At 61.1% G+C, this 15,501-nt stretch overlaps 1 protein-coding gene across 3 annotated transcripts; it reads left to right on the forward strand.

Annotated features, from left to right (window-relative positions):
• Nucleotides 1-491: 491 nt before the first annotated feature.
• On the forward strand, nt 492-13,974 carry RGS19 (regulator of G-protein signaling 19). Of its 3 annotated transcripts, none has more exons than NM_204229.2 (6): nt 492-657; nt 8,705-8,838; nt 9,137-9,273; nt 10,891-10,965; nt 11,645-11,879; nt 12,474-13,968. In NM_204229.2, the coding sequence occupies exons 3-6, from the start codon at nt 9,173-9,175 to the stop codon at nt 12,660-12,662; spliced, it is 600 nt and encodes a 199-aa protein (NP_989560.2). In that variant the 5' UTR covers nt 492-657; nt 8,705-8,838; nt 9,137-9,172; the 3' UTR covers nt 12,663-13,968. The 3 variants fall into 3 exon arrangements, with proteins under 3 accessions (NP_989560.2, XP_040506564.1, XP_024997925.1); XM_040650630.2 differs by lacking the exon at nt 492-657 and adding an exon at nt 6,866-6,959 and having other exon boundaries at nt 12,474-13,974; XM_025142157.3 differs by lacking the exons at nt 492-657; nt 8,705-8,838 and having other exon boundaries at nt 9,140-9,273; nt 10,892-10,965; nt 12,474-13,974.
• Nucleotides 13,975-15,501: the final 1,527 nt, after the last annotated feature.

Raw genomic sequence — 15,501 nt, forward strand, 5'->3', positions numbered from 1 at the left:
GGGAAATTTCCCCCCTTGCGACCCCATAACGCAGAGAGATGAGGCTGGGGGTGATGCTGGCGCTGGGTGTCAGTGCCGTGTGCTGGTTTGGGGTGCACAGTGCTGAGTGCAGGGGAAGGGCAGTGGGTTCAGGATGCTGGTGCAGGCGGTCCCAGTGCCCTGTGCTGGCACAGGATGCCTGCATCGGGGTGCACAGTGCTGGGTGCTGGTAGAGGGCTCCGGGTGCAAGATGTCAGAGTATGGGGCGTGCAGTGCTGGGTTGCAAAGGTGCTGGGTGCACAGTGCCGGTGCAGGGTCCTGTACCTGGTGCAGGATGCAGCTCGGGTTCGGGTGCTGGTGCCGGTGCTGGCCGCACACACCGGACAGCGGCTCTGGGTGTCGGTGTAGGGCACGGGACCGGGCGCTGTGCGTGTGTGTGTGTGCGTCTGTGTGTGTGTGTGTGTGTGTTTTGACGTGAGGAAGTGCCAAAGCTGCAATTGCTTTAGGAAGTCAATCGCAGGGGCCGGGGGACGCGTGCGCAGTGCAGCCGCTCCGCTCCGCTCCGCTCCCGCTGCCTCTCCCTCTCCCTCCGGTGCCGAACCCGGGGGCAGCGCACGGGCGGCGGCCGTGGGCACGGGGCAGCGGACGGCGCTGCTCGACGGCGCGGATGCCCGACCCGTGAGTACCCCACGGCCCGGCCCGGGGGATGCCGGGGGCTGGGGCGGGGAGCGAGGCGGGGGGGGGGGACGACACGGACCCGCCACCCCCGTGCATTGCCCGGCCCGCCCCCCCCGCAGGCTGCGGCCGGACCCCTTTTGCATCCCCATCCTTGTAACGCTCCCCCCGCCGCCCCTCCGTGTGCGCTCCCCCCTGCACGCACCCCCCTTTTGCATGATCCCCCCTTTCTCCATGATTCCCCTCTTCTCCACGACCGCCCCCCCCCCCCCCACCCTTTCCCATTCATCCCCCCCTTTCCGTGCATCCTCCCCTTTTCCTCCTCTTCTCTCCGGGCACATACACTGAGCACCGCGGGGCGCTGATGGAGAGGGAGGGCTGCGTCCGTGTGTCCGTGTGTCCGTGTGTCACCGCCTGTCACCGGCCCCGTGCGCGAGGGGGACAGCGCGATGCTCCGCGGGGCGGGGGCACAGAGCACACCGGGCCTGTGGGGGGTGCGGGGGTTCCCCTCTCGTCCCCTTCCTCCCCATCGCCTCTGGGGAGGGCCGAGCCCCTGCGAGGAGGAGGAGGATGGAGGAGGAAGGAGGAAGGAGGGGGCCCCCTCTCACCGCAGGGATGGCTGCGCTGGGTCTTGCCCAACCCAGGGGGAGGGTTACATTGGGGTGACCCCCAGGGCCCTCTCTGCACCCACAGGTGTGCAGTGCTGGAGCATCCTCTGTAGGATGTGGGGTCCTCTGCGTGCTCCCTGCGGCTGGGGGTGCTGTACCCCACCAGCAGCCCTGACCTCACTGTGGCATGGGGAGGTTGGCTGAGGTCAGGGCGAGCCTGAGATCCGGTCATCATCGGGTCCTCCAGCACCAGGCAGGGGGACCTGGTGACCAGGGGACTTAGTGACCAGAGGACCCAGTGACCGGGATGTGGCTCCCCCGTAGGGACGTAACGTCTATCTGTCGCCCAACACGAGCCCATCACGTGGGCTTGGCGGCTTGGCTGAGGGATGGAGAGGGCCGACCGCATCCCTGGGCACAGCGAGGATCCCCCGGGAAGCTCCCTCCCCCCCTCCCTCCCCATGAGGCCGCTCTGGCGCGGATCCATGGCCTTATTTAAGAAACTCAACAAAAAGTGTTAAGTGAGTGGGAGGGATTTCCCCGCTGCAAGGAGAGTTGGTTCCCCTCTGGATGCGGCTCTGCCATCCCAGGCAGGATCGGTGCTCGCAGTGCCTGCTGTCCCAGTGGGTGTGTCGTGCATTGGGTTGCCCCAGTGGGCACGTACCTCAGGATACATCCCAGGGGACAGCGCCACATCAGATTTCCCTACAAGGATTTCAGCTCCTCCGCCTCAGCCCTTCCCCACAAATGACTCAAAGCTGCTAATCAAAATACAGTCGTGTTCTTCGGCAATTAAACAAACTCTACCTCATCAGATTATAGTGGGGAAGCAGAGGTTTGGTGACTCGGATATGCATCAGTCGGGGTCTGCGTGCCCGTTTTGATATCGTTATTTAGGATAAAATGAAAGGAACCAAAGGGAGATAATCTGACCATGACGCTCCAACCCGGAGAGGGAAAGGGAAAAGAATACCCCGGCGGAGTAATTCAGTCTGAGCTGCCCGAGGTGTGGGAGCAGAGCATCTCCACTGCCTCCCAAAGTGCATCCTCCGCTCTCTTTGCCGTGTGCTGACTGCGGGGCTGGAACCACAGCACCCCGAGTTCTGCTGGGCCCATGCAGAGAGTGCGGGGCAGCGCTGCGCACTGTGCTTCCCCCAGGAGCAGCACCACGAGCACCTTTGGAGCAGAGGCTCCACGAGCTCTGCAGAGCACCTCCGCAGCTGCCGTGGCAGTCCTTCTTTTCCCCCAAGTTTGTATCCTCCAGAGAAAATTCCCCTGGGAATGCAGCTCTGGGGGAGGTAGGCTCACCACGCCGGGTTCTGCCCCATCCCTCAGCCATGCTGGTGGGGGTCTGTGCTCCCCCTGGGTGGTTTCTTGCGGTGAGCCCCCGCTGTGTGCCCACACCCCAGCAGCAGGGCTGTCAGCGGGGCGCAGGGCTGCGCCGGGACCGTGGCTGCTTCCGGGTTGCCCCGTGCCCACCGCCGCTTCCTATTACTCAGTTCCTTCTTCGTCTCTGCACGTCTCTGCATTTCCATTGCAAAGGCTGTTTGGAGGGGGTGGGTCTAAAACCATTTGGTTCTGTGTGTTATTCAATAGCTACTTCTTGATTCGAGGGGGAGAAATGGGATGTTGCTCCCGGTTCTTGAAACGATTCTCACCCGATGGAGAGGAGAGGACAGTGTATGGTGTCCCACGCTGCTGCAGGAGGGGAAGGTGCTGAGCCCTCACGCTGCTGCAGCCCGGACCTGGCAGCTGCTCCATGGGGGACGTCACCACCCCCACTCCAGCTCCATGGCACTCGGCCTTGTGGGCATCTCATCCAGTGCTGGGCACTCCATCAGCTCTCCCGGCCCGTTTCCAGCAGTGCCCACTCCATTCATTCCCCTTCCGCTTCGCCACATGCTGGCCATGCCACAGCCCCCCACGTTCCCTTCCCTGCCATCACCGATGGGCACTGGAACAGTGCTGATCTGCCTGTTCTCCATGCTCTCTCCCTGCAGTCCAAGCCCAGGCAGCTCCATGCACTCATGCATTTTGCTGGAGAGCTGTGTTGCAGCGAGTGCATTTCCAGCAGGCTGTGGTAGGGCTGCTCCCCGTGCCGCTGGGGGTGCTCAGAAAGTCTCCAATCCCTTGCAGCAGTGGCAGCACAGAGCTGCCTTCTTGAGACCTCCTGCAGGGATGGGATGTCTTTGGTCCGGCTGTGCATGCATTGCTGCAGATGCAGGGCTGGTGCGTGGCTGGGTGCAGCTGTGTCCATGCCATCCCCCGTGCTGGCAGCCAGGCACCATGGGACGTGGCATTCAGTGGCTTTGGGGTACAACTACAGCTCAGACCAAAGCCAGGCTCGTGCTGCACCCAAGGGCATGGGGAGGGACACGAGGAGCAGCCCCAGAGCTGCTCCGGTCCCACACCGTGTCCTGCCTTTGGTTTAGCCCTGGGGAAGGTGAAGCAGCAGCAGCAAGAAGAACTACAGAATCCGTTGGGGTTCAGCATCAATATTCATCACAGGCATGGAGAAAAGGGGGGTTTCCTGACAGCAAGAAAACATAGGGTAGAATTTCCAAACAAGCTGCACTTCCAGTTCTCTGAGCAGCCCTGGAAACGGCCTCACCTGCTCTGTGCTGAGCTGCTGGGGGCTCTTTACACAGACAGTGAGGATCTCTGGGTTTGCGGATGGGGCTCCGTATAGAAGGGCCTCACAGAGCCAGCAGAGTGCTTGGGGCGCGGGGTTTGGGTTTTCCCCTTGCCCTCCCTCCTGTCTCCTGCGTGAACCCCCTGGGGGCTCCTGCAGGAGGCGAATGCCCACGCGGCGGTTCAGTGCAAAGGGCAGGAGAAGAGCAAACAGGTGCAGCAACCCCGGAAAAGGAAAGGAAAGCTTCGTGCCGGCCTCGCCAAACAACACAAAATAATAACAAGGGGAGACAGTGCTGTGGGGCAGTGCGGGCCGCCATGCTGCGTGCTGTGCCCGTGGCACAGGGGCCATGCAGGGTGACAGCGCTTCCTTCCTCCGTGCCACCAGCTCCTCCCCGCGTGGCCGAGCCGAACCCTGCAGACTTTGTTCCCCTTTGGTTGGGTTTTAAATAACCCATAGGTTGGTGTCACAGCTCCCGACAGCGTGGAGCATCCCTGTGGTGGTCACTGATGTGTGTTCCCCCCAGGGGCTGTCCTGGGGATGGGGCAGCAGAGGGGATGCCGTGCATGCCGTGCCCACGTGGGCACCTGTCCTGGGCTCTGCCTGCAGTCTGACCCTGAAAAGCTCCGATCCGGGCCGGCAGTGTGCAGTGCCTTCGTGCCCACATGGGTGGGCACACAGCTCCGTGTGCAGCACTGGGGGCTCCAGGTGCTGTGTGTTGGTCTCATCCTGGGGCCGGGCAGGAAATCACCCACTGGCTGTATGGAGCCACCCTTTGCCCCAGCACCTCCATGGGATGCAGAGGGTTTCCATTCACCTCGATGTGGCTGTTTATCCCCTTTCCTTGGGAAAGACAATGCCCTGTCTCTGTGCCCTTGGCCCTCTGAGGCTCCACAGCCCCAATCACCGCAGGCTCCCAGTGCTGAGGGGGCCGTGAGCCCCACACAGTGCCACCTGCACCCATGCACACAGAGACCCTTCTGCCTCTCACCAGGCTGCACCTGGCGTGAGCAGATGTGCTCTGTATTCTCCGTCTGTGGAGGGATTTAGCATCCCAAAGTGGGATTTTGGTGCACGCCATCGGCGCTGGGGTCAGGGATGCTCAGCAGAGGGATGGATGCACAGCTGCAGAGCTACTCAGGGACCGCTCCAGGTGCAAACCACGGTCTGAGCAGCAGCACAGCAAGGCTTCATCCCTGCCTTCCCTCCTTCCCTCTCCCCATGCGCCCGCTGCTCGCCCCGTGCCTCTGCTGACTATTGATCCCCGCGATCTTTCTCCTTTCGCATGGATCATTACCAAATGCTTAATGGGAGTCTGCCTTAACAACGCCACGATACCTCCACTAATAGAAACATAATTGTCAGGGCTTGCCTTATTAAATCCCCCAGCTGATTGGCGCGGGTGCTATTTTTGGGCTCTGAAATAATTAACCACTTTTCTGTGCGAGAGCCGAGGCTGAGGAGACGGTGCCGGCAGCGCTGCGCCCACAGGGCTGGGGCAGAGCTGTGGGATTTGGGATGGGGGGCTATGGGGAGTGTGGTGGCAGCTTTGGGGTGTTGAGGCGGGCAGCTGTGGGGGTGCGTGGTGGCAGCTTTGGGATGTTTGGTGGGGAGCTTTTGGGATGTGCAATGAGGAGTTCTGGGGATGTGCCGTGGGGTTTGGCTCAGTGCAGGAGCACCCAGCGCTGGGGACTGCGGCTGACAAAGAAATCACTGCAGGGCTCCCAGACACATCCGCTCCCCGCTGCCACCTCTGCAGTGTGCAGGGGCACTTTGTGGGCATGCTCAGGGCAGGTGCAGGGCGGCACATCACCACCTCTTTGGTCCCCACGTGGCCAAGGTGTCCCAGATAGGGCTGTAGTCCCGTGCACCGCTGTCACCCCCGTGCTGACAGCATTGGGGTCAGCCTTGCCCCGTGCCCACAGACACCATCCCAATGCAGGATCTCGAGCCCCACCTTTCGAGTCCTTTCTAATTGCTGAAGTAGAAGGGGGGGGGGGGGAGAAAAGAGAAAAAGCAGTCTAAGAATAGCTCCCAAAACTTCCTGTGCACCAGCAGGTGTCTGGGGCGCACTGCGGGGCGGGGGCAGCTGCAGGGCCAGGCTGTGCCCATGGGGCAAACCCGGGAGGGGGCGGGGGGTCCCTGCCAAGGGGCAGAGCTGCCAAAGCACGGAGGTTTTGCACAGGGCCTGGGGAGTTTCCCCTGCGGCAGTGTGGGCTCAGCACTGGGACAGTGGGTTTTGGGTGCCGGGGCGCACGGCGTTGGGATTTTGGTGAGGTTTGGGGTGATGTGTGCACGCTGCATCGCCCGGCTCTCACCCCGTGCTCCCTTTGCTGCAGTCGGAGCGGTGACCGCCGGTGTCTGTGCCGCTGTTGCAGCCCCGCGGGCAAATTCAATCAAGGAAGCTGAGGTTGCACGGCCGATTTTTCTCTCACATGTTGCTTTTGTTTGTGAGTCACCCTCGGCCGAGAGAGCTCAGCCCCGCGCTGCATGGCAGCAGGTGGGTGCAGCCCTACTCTGCGGTGACGCTGCCGGGAGGCGCTGTGCCCGTGGGGCTTTGGTTCATCCCACCCCACTCCACGGCCCCGCCGCTCTCTGCCCGATTCCTCCCCCGTCAGTGATGCTCTGGAAAATCCCGGGGCACCGCGTGTTGGCACCATCCCTCCGGATGGATCCTTGCATTGCGCGGGGTGCGACGCCGCAATGGTCACTTCCTTGGTGCTATGGGTTCCTGCGGTGCTGGCGTGCCCTCGGCGTCCCCGTGATGCCCCACATGTCCCCATCCTGCCCGGGAGAGCCGTGTCCCCACACTGCAGGAGGGATGCGGCACCCGCGGCTGTCGGCCGGGCAGAGCAGCGTGGCCTTGGCGGGGCTTTCCCAAAAAAGGTCTGAACTCTTCAGTTGAGTTTGCCACTTCCCTTACCACTCCCTTTCCTGTGAGAGGATGTGTTCGGCTTCTTTTCTTTTCTCTCTCTTTCTTCTTTTCCCTCCCGGCTCCCTGCCCGGCCAACGCTGCGCACCGCGAGCCGGGCGCCGATGGCATGGCCATGGCTGGAATAGCACAGGTACGGGTGTGGGGACGGCCTCGGCGCTGCCTGAGACATCCACGGTGTTTGGTGGGTGCTGCAATCCAGCAGCCGCTCTGGGGAAGGGAACGTTTCCCTTCCAAAGTAATTTTGGGGAGCATCCCCCGTGGACGGCTGCGTGGGGGCTCAGGGCGGCGATGTGCACTGGGGTGGCACAGCCCCATCCCTGTCACCTCTGTGCCGTGATCGGATGGGGAGAGCTCAGTGGGGATGGGGGTGTGGGAGCTGGCATGGCACAGCATGGGGGTGCCCAGAATGTGGGGACTCCAAGGTCGCAGCTACGTCACCGAGTGTGGGGCAGCACCGCAGGGCGCTCGGGCTGGGTGGGGGCTATGGGGCTGTCTCGTGTCTGTGTTTGAGAAACATCCCCTGTCCTCCACGTTCCTCTTTTCTCAGTCTCGTGCACACCCACACCTCCCCATGGGCTCTGGCTCTGTGTGGTTCTGCTTCCTGATCTGCTGTCCCAGTGGCCCCAGCGTGGTGGGACAGCACTGCCACACTCCATCCCCACGTCCCCATCCCTTGGGCACCCCGTGCTCTATGCTCCAGTGCTGCATAAGAGCCTGCACTGCCTTTGCATTCAGCGCAGTGGGATGCAGCAGGAGGGCTCCCAGCGTAGTTCCTCTGTGTTTTCCCCCTTCTCACATCACTGCTGTAATGAACACTTCAGACCAAGGGGCCACCGGGGTTTGCTGTGGGATTTTGCTGCCTGTGCAGCCATTGAGAATGAGGTTGGTTGGTAAAGGGGAAGCAAAGCAAAGGGGAAAACGAGGATTCTGCAATGCACCTGCCAGCAGTGCTGTCTGAGGGTGCAGAGCTGCTGCCGAGCGGGTTGACAAGGTCACAACCGTCCTGCCAGCACTCGGGGCTATAAATAGGGACAACTGGGAGAGAAGCACAGACTCTCTCCTTTTTAGTTCCTGCAGGAGCACAGGGAACCAGCAGGAGGGCTTCAGGGGCCGGGGAGAGGAGCTTGCAGCGGGCAACCGCAGCTCCCAGTCTTTGTGCCTGTGATGCATGGCTCCAAGCCTCCGCCACCAGCATCCCCTGCCCAGCCTGTGCCCTGCTGGGAGGCACATCCCAAGTCCTGGCTCTGCAGCGGGATGGTGACCTGGGGCAATGGGACATGGAGCGTTCCCACCGCAGGTGGGGCATGGGGCAGGTGCAGTTGGGGCCACTGAGTTCTGCCAAGCTCTGGGCCTGGCCAACACTTGGCACAGAGTTTGGGTGTAGTGCTGGGAGTTGAGAACTTCCCCCGTTTCCTTCCACTCACATGATGCCGTGGAGCAGCTCTGACTTCCCTATCGTGGACCTAAAGGCCTCCATGGTGCCTGGCTGTGGCACGGGGCACAGCTGTGCAAGGCTGAGCCCTGACCATGGACCGTACCCAAACCCTGCAGGGCAGAGCTGGGATGTGGGGCATCCAGCATGGGGCAGGCAGCCCCCAGGCAGTGGGGGGACCCTACGAGTGCCGCATGCAGGCAGGCTGTCACACCGCCAGCAAAGCAAGAGCAGGGCCAGAGAGCAGCGTGGGGCAGCCCTCTGCCGTGCCCTCCCCTCCTCCTTTCCTTCTCACTTCCTTTTCTTGCACCGATGTCTGCCTGCGTTACCCCAGCCTGCACAGGGCTCTTCCCAGCATGGTGCAGCCCTTCCCCAGCTGCTCCCGCTCAGGGTCCATGCTCACCATAGGGGTAACACGGTGCCACTCCACTTGCCTGTTGCAGGCTCCAGCCGTGCGGCTGCAGGGACGCTAACCGGGCTGCTCGGGTCACCCGCGGCCTGGGAGGAGTGGTGAGCAGCAGAAGAGCCCCCAGAGCACGACCCACCCACTGCCACCGTGTATGAGGCTGGGACGCAGGTGAGATGAAAATAGGGCTGGGGGCGGTGGGATGAGGGGGGGGGTGGGGCAAAATAAATCACTGCAAGCCACATGAGAGGGTCCCGTGGTCACCTCTGTGAGGTGGGGAGAGGGGGGCGCATGGGGACAGCGTGTCACCCAGAGCAGAGGGTTCCTGGCCACCTGCTTGCAGCAGGAGTGACCTCAGCCCCTTGGATGCCCCTTGGACCCAAATGCTGCTTTTTGAGGTGGGGGGAGCCGGGATGGTCGCCTGCCCTCAGCTCACCCACTCCCCCTCCTGTGCCCTCCTGCCTCGCAGTACGCAGGACCCGCGTCCGCAGAGCCACCCCTTCCGATGTCCCGGCATGAGACTTCTCCGACAACGGTGCAACCCGCCAGCAACCACCGCCCCAATGCCTGCTGCTTCTGCTGGTGCTGCTGCTGCAGTTGCTCATGGTAAGCACGGGTCTTGCGAGCAGCACTTTGGTCCTACGTGGCTGGTGCAGCACCAAGTTGTGGGTGCACCCGGAGCTGCCGGGATGGGGTCCCTTTGGGCACAGCACCACAGGCAGCGGTGCAGGAACACAGCTGGGATGGAGCCGTCCCCACTCACTTTGTCTCAGGAGTGCCCATGTGCTTTGTGCTCAGTCAGCAGCCAAAAGCCAAAGACGTGCTGCAATTAAACAGGCTGTGCGCGGTGTTCGTGCAAGGGGATTGCACACAGTGCTTTGGAAAGAGGTGTTTTGGGGGTGGGTGCCAGCACCACCGCAGCTGCACAGGGCTACATGCATTGCTCTCCTCCGCATGGATCCCAATGAGTTCACCCTGCCGAGCCCCAGTGCACCACAGCTCCTTCCCTCCAGCCAAGTCGTTAGAAATATACAGAGCAGAAAGCAGCATCAGGCTGGGAACCCTCATCCTATGCTGCATCGATGGCTCTGCTGGGGCTGCACGTGGGAACAGCACAGCCAGCAGCCGTCCCATACCCAGGGCAGCAGCAGGACCGCCGTGCACAGAGCTGGGCCCTGCTCCCCATGCCGCTTGAAGCCATCGCCAGCTGCTCACCTCCATCTGCATCCCAGCTCCCTTTTGTGCCCGGATAACCAGGATTTGGAGAGCCAACCTGCTCTCAGCATCAGCCCGTTGTGAGGTTGCTGACAGCTTTGTGCGCCGCAGCAGCGTTGGGTTTTGCAGCCACTGACGGCATTGAGCCCGGAGGAGCATCCAAACCTGGAGCTGAGCCCCTTGCAAACCCGTGGACCAACCACAGCACCGATGCATCATCACTGTGCAAGGCGCTGCTCTTGGGGCCCCGTTCTCCTGATCCAGCTTTGTTTCCTCAAATGCAACGAGGAGTGAGAGCAGCGCAACACCCACCCGCGTCCCACCTCGGCAGGAGCCTGGGAGCAGAAGCAAGCGAGGATGGTGCAAAGCACTCCCAGACTTGGGGGCATCGGGCACTGAGCCCTGTAGCACAGCACAGGCGGGGAGGTGCCCACCCCAGCTGCTGCTCTCAGGGTTAAACCCGGGATTGCAGCCAGGGGCAGTGTTGCAAGCAGGAAGCGCTGCGGTCGGCGCCCGGCTCCGAAATTGGTGGGCCGGGGGAAGTTGGCTGGAGGCCGCTTTCCTCTTGCAGCACGGGGCCGAGGATGGGGGGAGCAGAGGACATCGGTGCCGCGGTGTTTGCTTGCAGGCGGCGCTGGTGCTGAGCATCGTGGCCACAGCACAGTGCGGGGTCCGGCACTTCGCCTTCCTAATTCTATCCCAGCCGCCCGCTTCCTGCGTGGGCCGGGCCCTGCTGGCAGCTGGAGGAGGCGATAGCACGGCACAGCATGGTGTCCTTGCAGCAATGTGTCGGTGCCTGGTGCCTGGCACAGCCGTGCCCTGAGCGCAGGGAGCATCGCCGCATGGTCGGGGCAGAACCGCACAAAGGAAGGGAGGGAGCGGAGGTGTGGATGTGGCTGCCCACGGTGGGAGTTGGGTGGGCAGGAGGTGGCGGGGTCAGGTGAGGGTGAGGTGGGGCTGCAGCCCCATTCCCCGCTGCCCGTTACTACCTTTCCATCTCCCCGTTAGGAACGAGGACCGGGAGCGAGCGTGGAGGGCGTCCCGGGAGACCAAACTGGAGACCATCCCAAACTGTGAAGCGTGGTGAGTGCGGGGACACCGGGTGCATGGCACAGCATCTCATGGCACAGCACGGCACGGCACAGGGAGCCATTCACACCAAGCCCCCCGCCTGCAGGGACACGTGGGGGCACCTGCACTGAGCATCCACTGCATTGGAAGTGAGACAGAGCCGCCTGCACACAGCTCGGCCGTGGGTGCTCTGCTGGTGCCAGGGATCAGATGCGTTAATTAGCCAGTGGTAATGATGGCTTCTGCCTTGCTTTAGTAATTAGTATTTTGCTCCCCCAGCTGTCAGTGCTGGTGCATGGACCTGCCAGCAGTGCAGCTCAGCATGGGAAGGGGTTTTGCGCCCTCCTGGGTGTGCAGAGCTGGCAGCACAATATGTCCCCTTTTGGGGAATTCAGCTTCAACCCAGTACATGGTGTGGCCCGGCTGAGCAGAGCTGGGACAAACCCTATGGGCACTTCTGGAGATCTCCAGGAGCTCCATAATGAACAGAGGCAGAGCAGGAGCACGAGCACAGGGGATGTGTTTGGGGGCAGTCCCTCTGGGATGGCTCGGAGCTGGGATCGTCCCCGCGCAATCCCTGTCCTTGGGGATGGATGCAACAGAGAAAACCCGGCCCTATCCCATCCCACCTCCAGCGTCCCTCTCCAGTTGTAACGCCTTCCCTTTGCTTCCCACCCCGCTGACCCCACAGCTCCAAACCCACCACGGAGGAGGTGCGGGGCTGGGCGCAGTCCTTTGACAAGCTGATGAAGAGCCCAGCGGGTCGCAACGTCTTCCGGGAGTTCTTGAGGACTGAGTACAGTGAGGAGAACATGCTCTTCTGGCTGGCGTGCGAGGAGCTCAAAACCGAGTGCAACAAACACACCATCGATGAGAAGGCCAGGACCATCTACGAGGACTACATCTCCATCCTCTCCCCCAAGGAGGTACGTGGCACAAATGCTCCGGGAAGGTTTGGGCCCCTTCTGTGGTTAAGAGGAGGTTTGGGGTGGGGGGGGGTTCTTAGGGAGAGGGCACCCGGTTGCACAGGGTGTTGGGGTGCCGGAGGGATGCTCACAGCGCTACGTCCCTATATCCAACGGGACGGCATCGGGAGGGTGTTTGTGCACGGCGACGTCCCCGTCCCACGTCCCCGTCCCCGAAGCTCCTCGCGTGGCCGCGCCGGGGCTGTGCTGCGGGGCCGAAACCTCACGAGGGCACCATCGTGCCGAGGAGATGCGGCTGCGGGGGATACCCCAACCCCGCTCCCTGCGCACGGCCCGAGGCCACGGGAATGGGCTCCTGCTGCTCCCCTACGGCCGGAGCGGTGCGAACCCCGCCGAGCCCCGTCCCCACCCCTCGTTTGGGACCCCGTTTTCTGCTCCTCGGCTCATCGCGGAGCCCCCACCTTTGGCCGTGGCACCGCCGGGTCCCGACGCCCCGCTCAGCTCCGCGGGTCGCCCCTCGTCCCGACCCTGCAGGGCTGTGCCCGGGGTTGGGGGCTCATCGCCGGGGTCCCACAGCCCTCATTTCTCGCCCAGGTGAGTCTGGACTCGCGGGTGCGGGAGGTGATCAACCGCAAGATGCAGGAGCCGTCCTCGCACACCTTCGACGACGCTCAGCTCCAGATCTACACGCTGATGCACAGAGACTCCTACCCTCGCTTCCTGAACTCTGCCATATACAAATCGCTGCTCCAGAACGTCTCCCGCTCCTCCTCGGAGTCCTAAAAGGCCGTGGGGACACCGGCGGGGACGCGGCACCAGGAGGGGGTGGGGGGCACAGCCCGGCTCTCCTCCACCCCCCCGTTTTTAGCTTTTTACCCGGGAGCCCTCGGTCTCAGGGCTGTCCCCGGGGTGGGGGCACCGCGGCGGCTCAGCCCGGGCTCGTACTACTGAACCCCGTCCCGGCCGGAGGCAGCGGGGGGGTGCGCAGGGCTCAGTGCCCCCCCCCCCGGCTGCACCGCCCCCACTTTTGAAGAGGTCACTTTATCCCTTCACCTGGGGACGCAGCACGTCCCCAATTCCCACCTGAGAGCCCTTTGGGGACTTGTTTTGTTCTGCGGGTTTTGGTTTTTTTTTCTTTCTTTTTTTTTTGGAGGGGGGGTGGGGGGGGTGGGAAGGTCAATTGTTGTTTGGTTGGTTTTTTAACTTTTTATTTTAAAAGGTTTTTTTTTTTTTTTTTGGTTGGCTTTCATTGGGGGACTGGAAGTGGGGGGGTTGGGGGGGTGTTGATGAGCGTCTGTTGTACATATAAAAACACATCGGGTTTACATCGCTCCGTCTGTTTGAAGCAGCACAGGGAGGGGAGCAGCCCCAGCACATCCAGGGGACACCCCCAGACTGCCCACACTGCTGCGGTGTGGGGACAGGAGGGGACAATGCCCCACATCCTGCTGGGGGGCAGAGGGAGGCAGCCCCCCCTCCCCCCCCCCCCCCCCCCACACAGCCCAGCAGTGGGGGACCCCTACTCAGAGAGCACCCCAGTCCCAAGCAGACAGCAGCAGCGGGACTGGTCCACACACCCATCACCCCAAACACAAAGAGCATCCTGCATCCTTGGTGCAGGGAGCACATCAGTGTGGGTTGTGCAGGCACCAGGACCCCAAAAGGAAAGGTTTGCAGCTGGACTGTACCTTCCCCAGCCCAGGCATGGGGCTCTGCCCTCATCCTGCAGGAGGAGCTTGGCACTGAGCACCCAGCCAGGGCTCTGCGTGCAATGGGAAATGTCACAGAGAAAAGATATACGGTATCTGTGTATTTTTGTATGGCACGAGGAGTTGTTTACCAGAGGCCCAGCTCCCAGCATTGCAACATTCCTGCCAGCAGCCCCTGCCCTTGTGCTGACACAGAGCCAACACCAGCAACAACCCAGCAGCAGCCGCGCAGCCTTTGGGAAGCTCTGGAAAGGCTGTGGTGCAGAACAGCCCATGGCTGCACATCCACTCCCTTCTCTCCCTCCCTTTCAGAGGAAAAGAAAGAAAAAAGAGCATCGGTTCTTTTTATTGAAGATAGTTTTTAAGCAAACAAACTCTCAGCTCTTTTTTCTTGTTTGTTTCCTTCCTTCCTCATGGCGTGATTGAGTGGAAATTCGTGTCAGTGAATTTAGTTTTTGTCTGCCAAGCTGGAAATACAACTCAAGAAAATGTATTTTTGAGAGAGAGCAGAGCTGGTTCGTTTGCTCAGGAATGTTGGTATTTTTATTATTTGGTTCTTAGTGCTCCGAGAGCCCCTTGCAGACCCAGTGGGTCAGACAGGCTCCCACAGCAGGGGCTCCCCGTCCTGTTCCAAGAAGCCATTAAGAACCAAGAGAGCATTTCTGGTGGACACAAAAGCAGCAAAGCAACAGCTTCACTGCCCAGGGCGCTCCCCCTGCTTGTACCTCGAGTGATGGAAGTGTGACAGTGCTAATGAGTGATGCTAACCAGTGGCTCGGCAGCAGGAGCCCTGGCACAGAGGCACAGCATGCTGGTTTCCCTGCAGGCTCTGAGCAGAGCCAGCACTGTAATAAGCCCCCAGCACCACACCCTGCATTAGAGATCTTACCTTCATGTCTGGGTTTGCAGAGCATCCCCAGAGCTGTCCAGGAACACAGCAGGCAGGTTGGACCCTCCACCAAGGTGCCAGCCCCACACAGACCCACTACCACCAGGTAAGCTGTGTCATATCTCTTGCTCACCATCCTAGCACTTAAGCATCCTGTCAGTGAATCTCCATCCCTCTTTATCCCATGGCTTTCCACCCACCGACTGCCCCACAAGCACAGCAGAATGCCACAAGACAAGGTGCTATCCTCTGTCTTTTGAGGAGCTCCTTCTGCTTCTCAATCTCCATATGCAAATTTAGCATTGCACTCAGGCTCCGCTCCTCTCCTTACATTAATACAAGAAAAGCAACAGCAACTGGTAATTAGCTGGCTCTTGTTCACACTGCACGAGCCAGAGTGCCTTGGCCAGCTTTGGTTTTATATCCTGAAGGGTTTTTTAAGCATTACTGTGAGGACACTGTTCCCTCACAAGCCTGGCTTGAATAATCCCATCCGCTGCAAGACTCGTGAGGCTTAACAAGTTGTCAGCATCTTTGAATCTTTTCCTTCTTGGGACACTTGGCTGCACCCCATCAAGTGAAAGCCTTGAGCAAAGGATCCTGTTGGGATCACTGCCTCGAGAGGAACACAGCTCTCAAAGGGGCTGCAAGCACGTTTCCCATTGCTTTCATGTGGCTGCTTACTCCCCTCTCAACATCTCCAAGATCTCTGCTGAATGTCTGCTGTCTGGCATGCTGAAAAGCCAATGGAAATTCTTGCTTATTCACTCTGTAACAGGGGAGCAATGCTATCGATGTGACTGCAAATGCCCCATACTGCTTATGAGCACAAGAGTAGAAGTGACCATACGAGGGGGGTCCCTGGAATGCTGCATCACCTCAGCTAGAAGCTAGGAAACCCAGGAGAGGAGAGGGATTTTAAGTCTCAGACCAAGATCAAACACTACTGAAAGGACAGGCAGGCTGCAGTTATCCTCCCACCAACAGCCTGATCCTGCAGGTCCCCATCAACAAGGTCACATCT

Source organism: Gallus gallus, chromosome 20 (assembly GCF_016699485.2).
Source record: "Gallus gallus isolate bGalGal1 chromosome 20, bGalGal1.mat.broiler.GRCg7b, whole genome shotgun sequence".
Taxonomy (NCBI): domain Eukaryota; kingdom Metazoa; phylum Chordata; class Aves; order Galliformes; family Phasianidae; genus Gallus; species Gallus gallus.

Bases quoted from the DNA above. Each gene is read 5' to 3' on its own strand.
- RGS19 (NM_204229.2), top strand. From the start codon at position 9,173: ATGTCCCGGCATGAGACTTCTCCGACAACGGTGCAACCCGCCAGCAAC. The intron at 9,274-10,890 runs GTAAGCACGGGT...TCTCCCCGTTAG, and splicing joins TGCTGCTGCAGTTGCTCATG to GAACGAGGACCGGGAGCGAG. The intron at 11,880-12,473 runs GTACGTGGCACA...TTTCTCGCCCAG, and splicing joins CCATCCTCTCCCCCAAGGAG to GTGAGTCTGGACTCGCGGGT.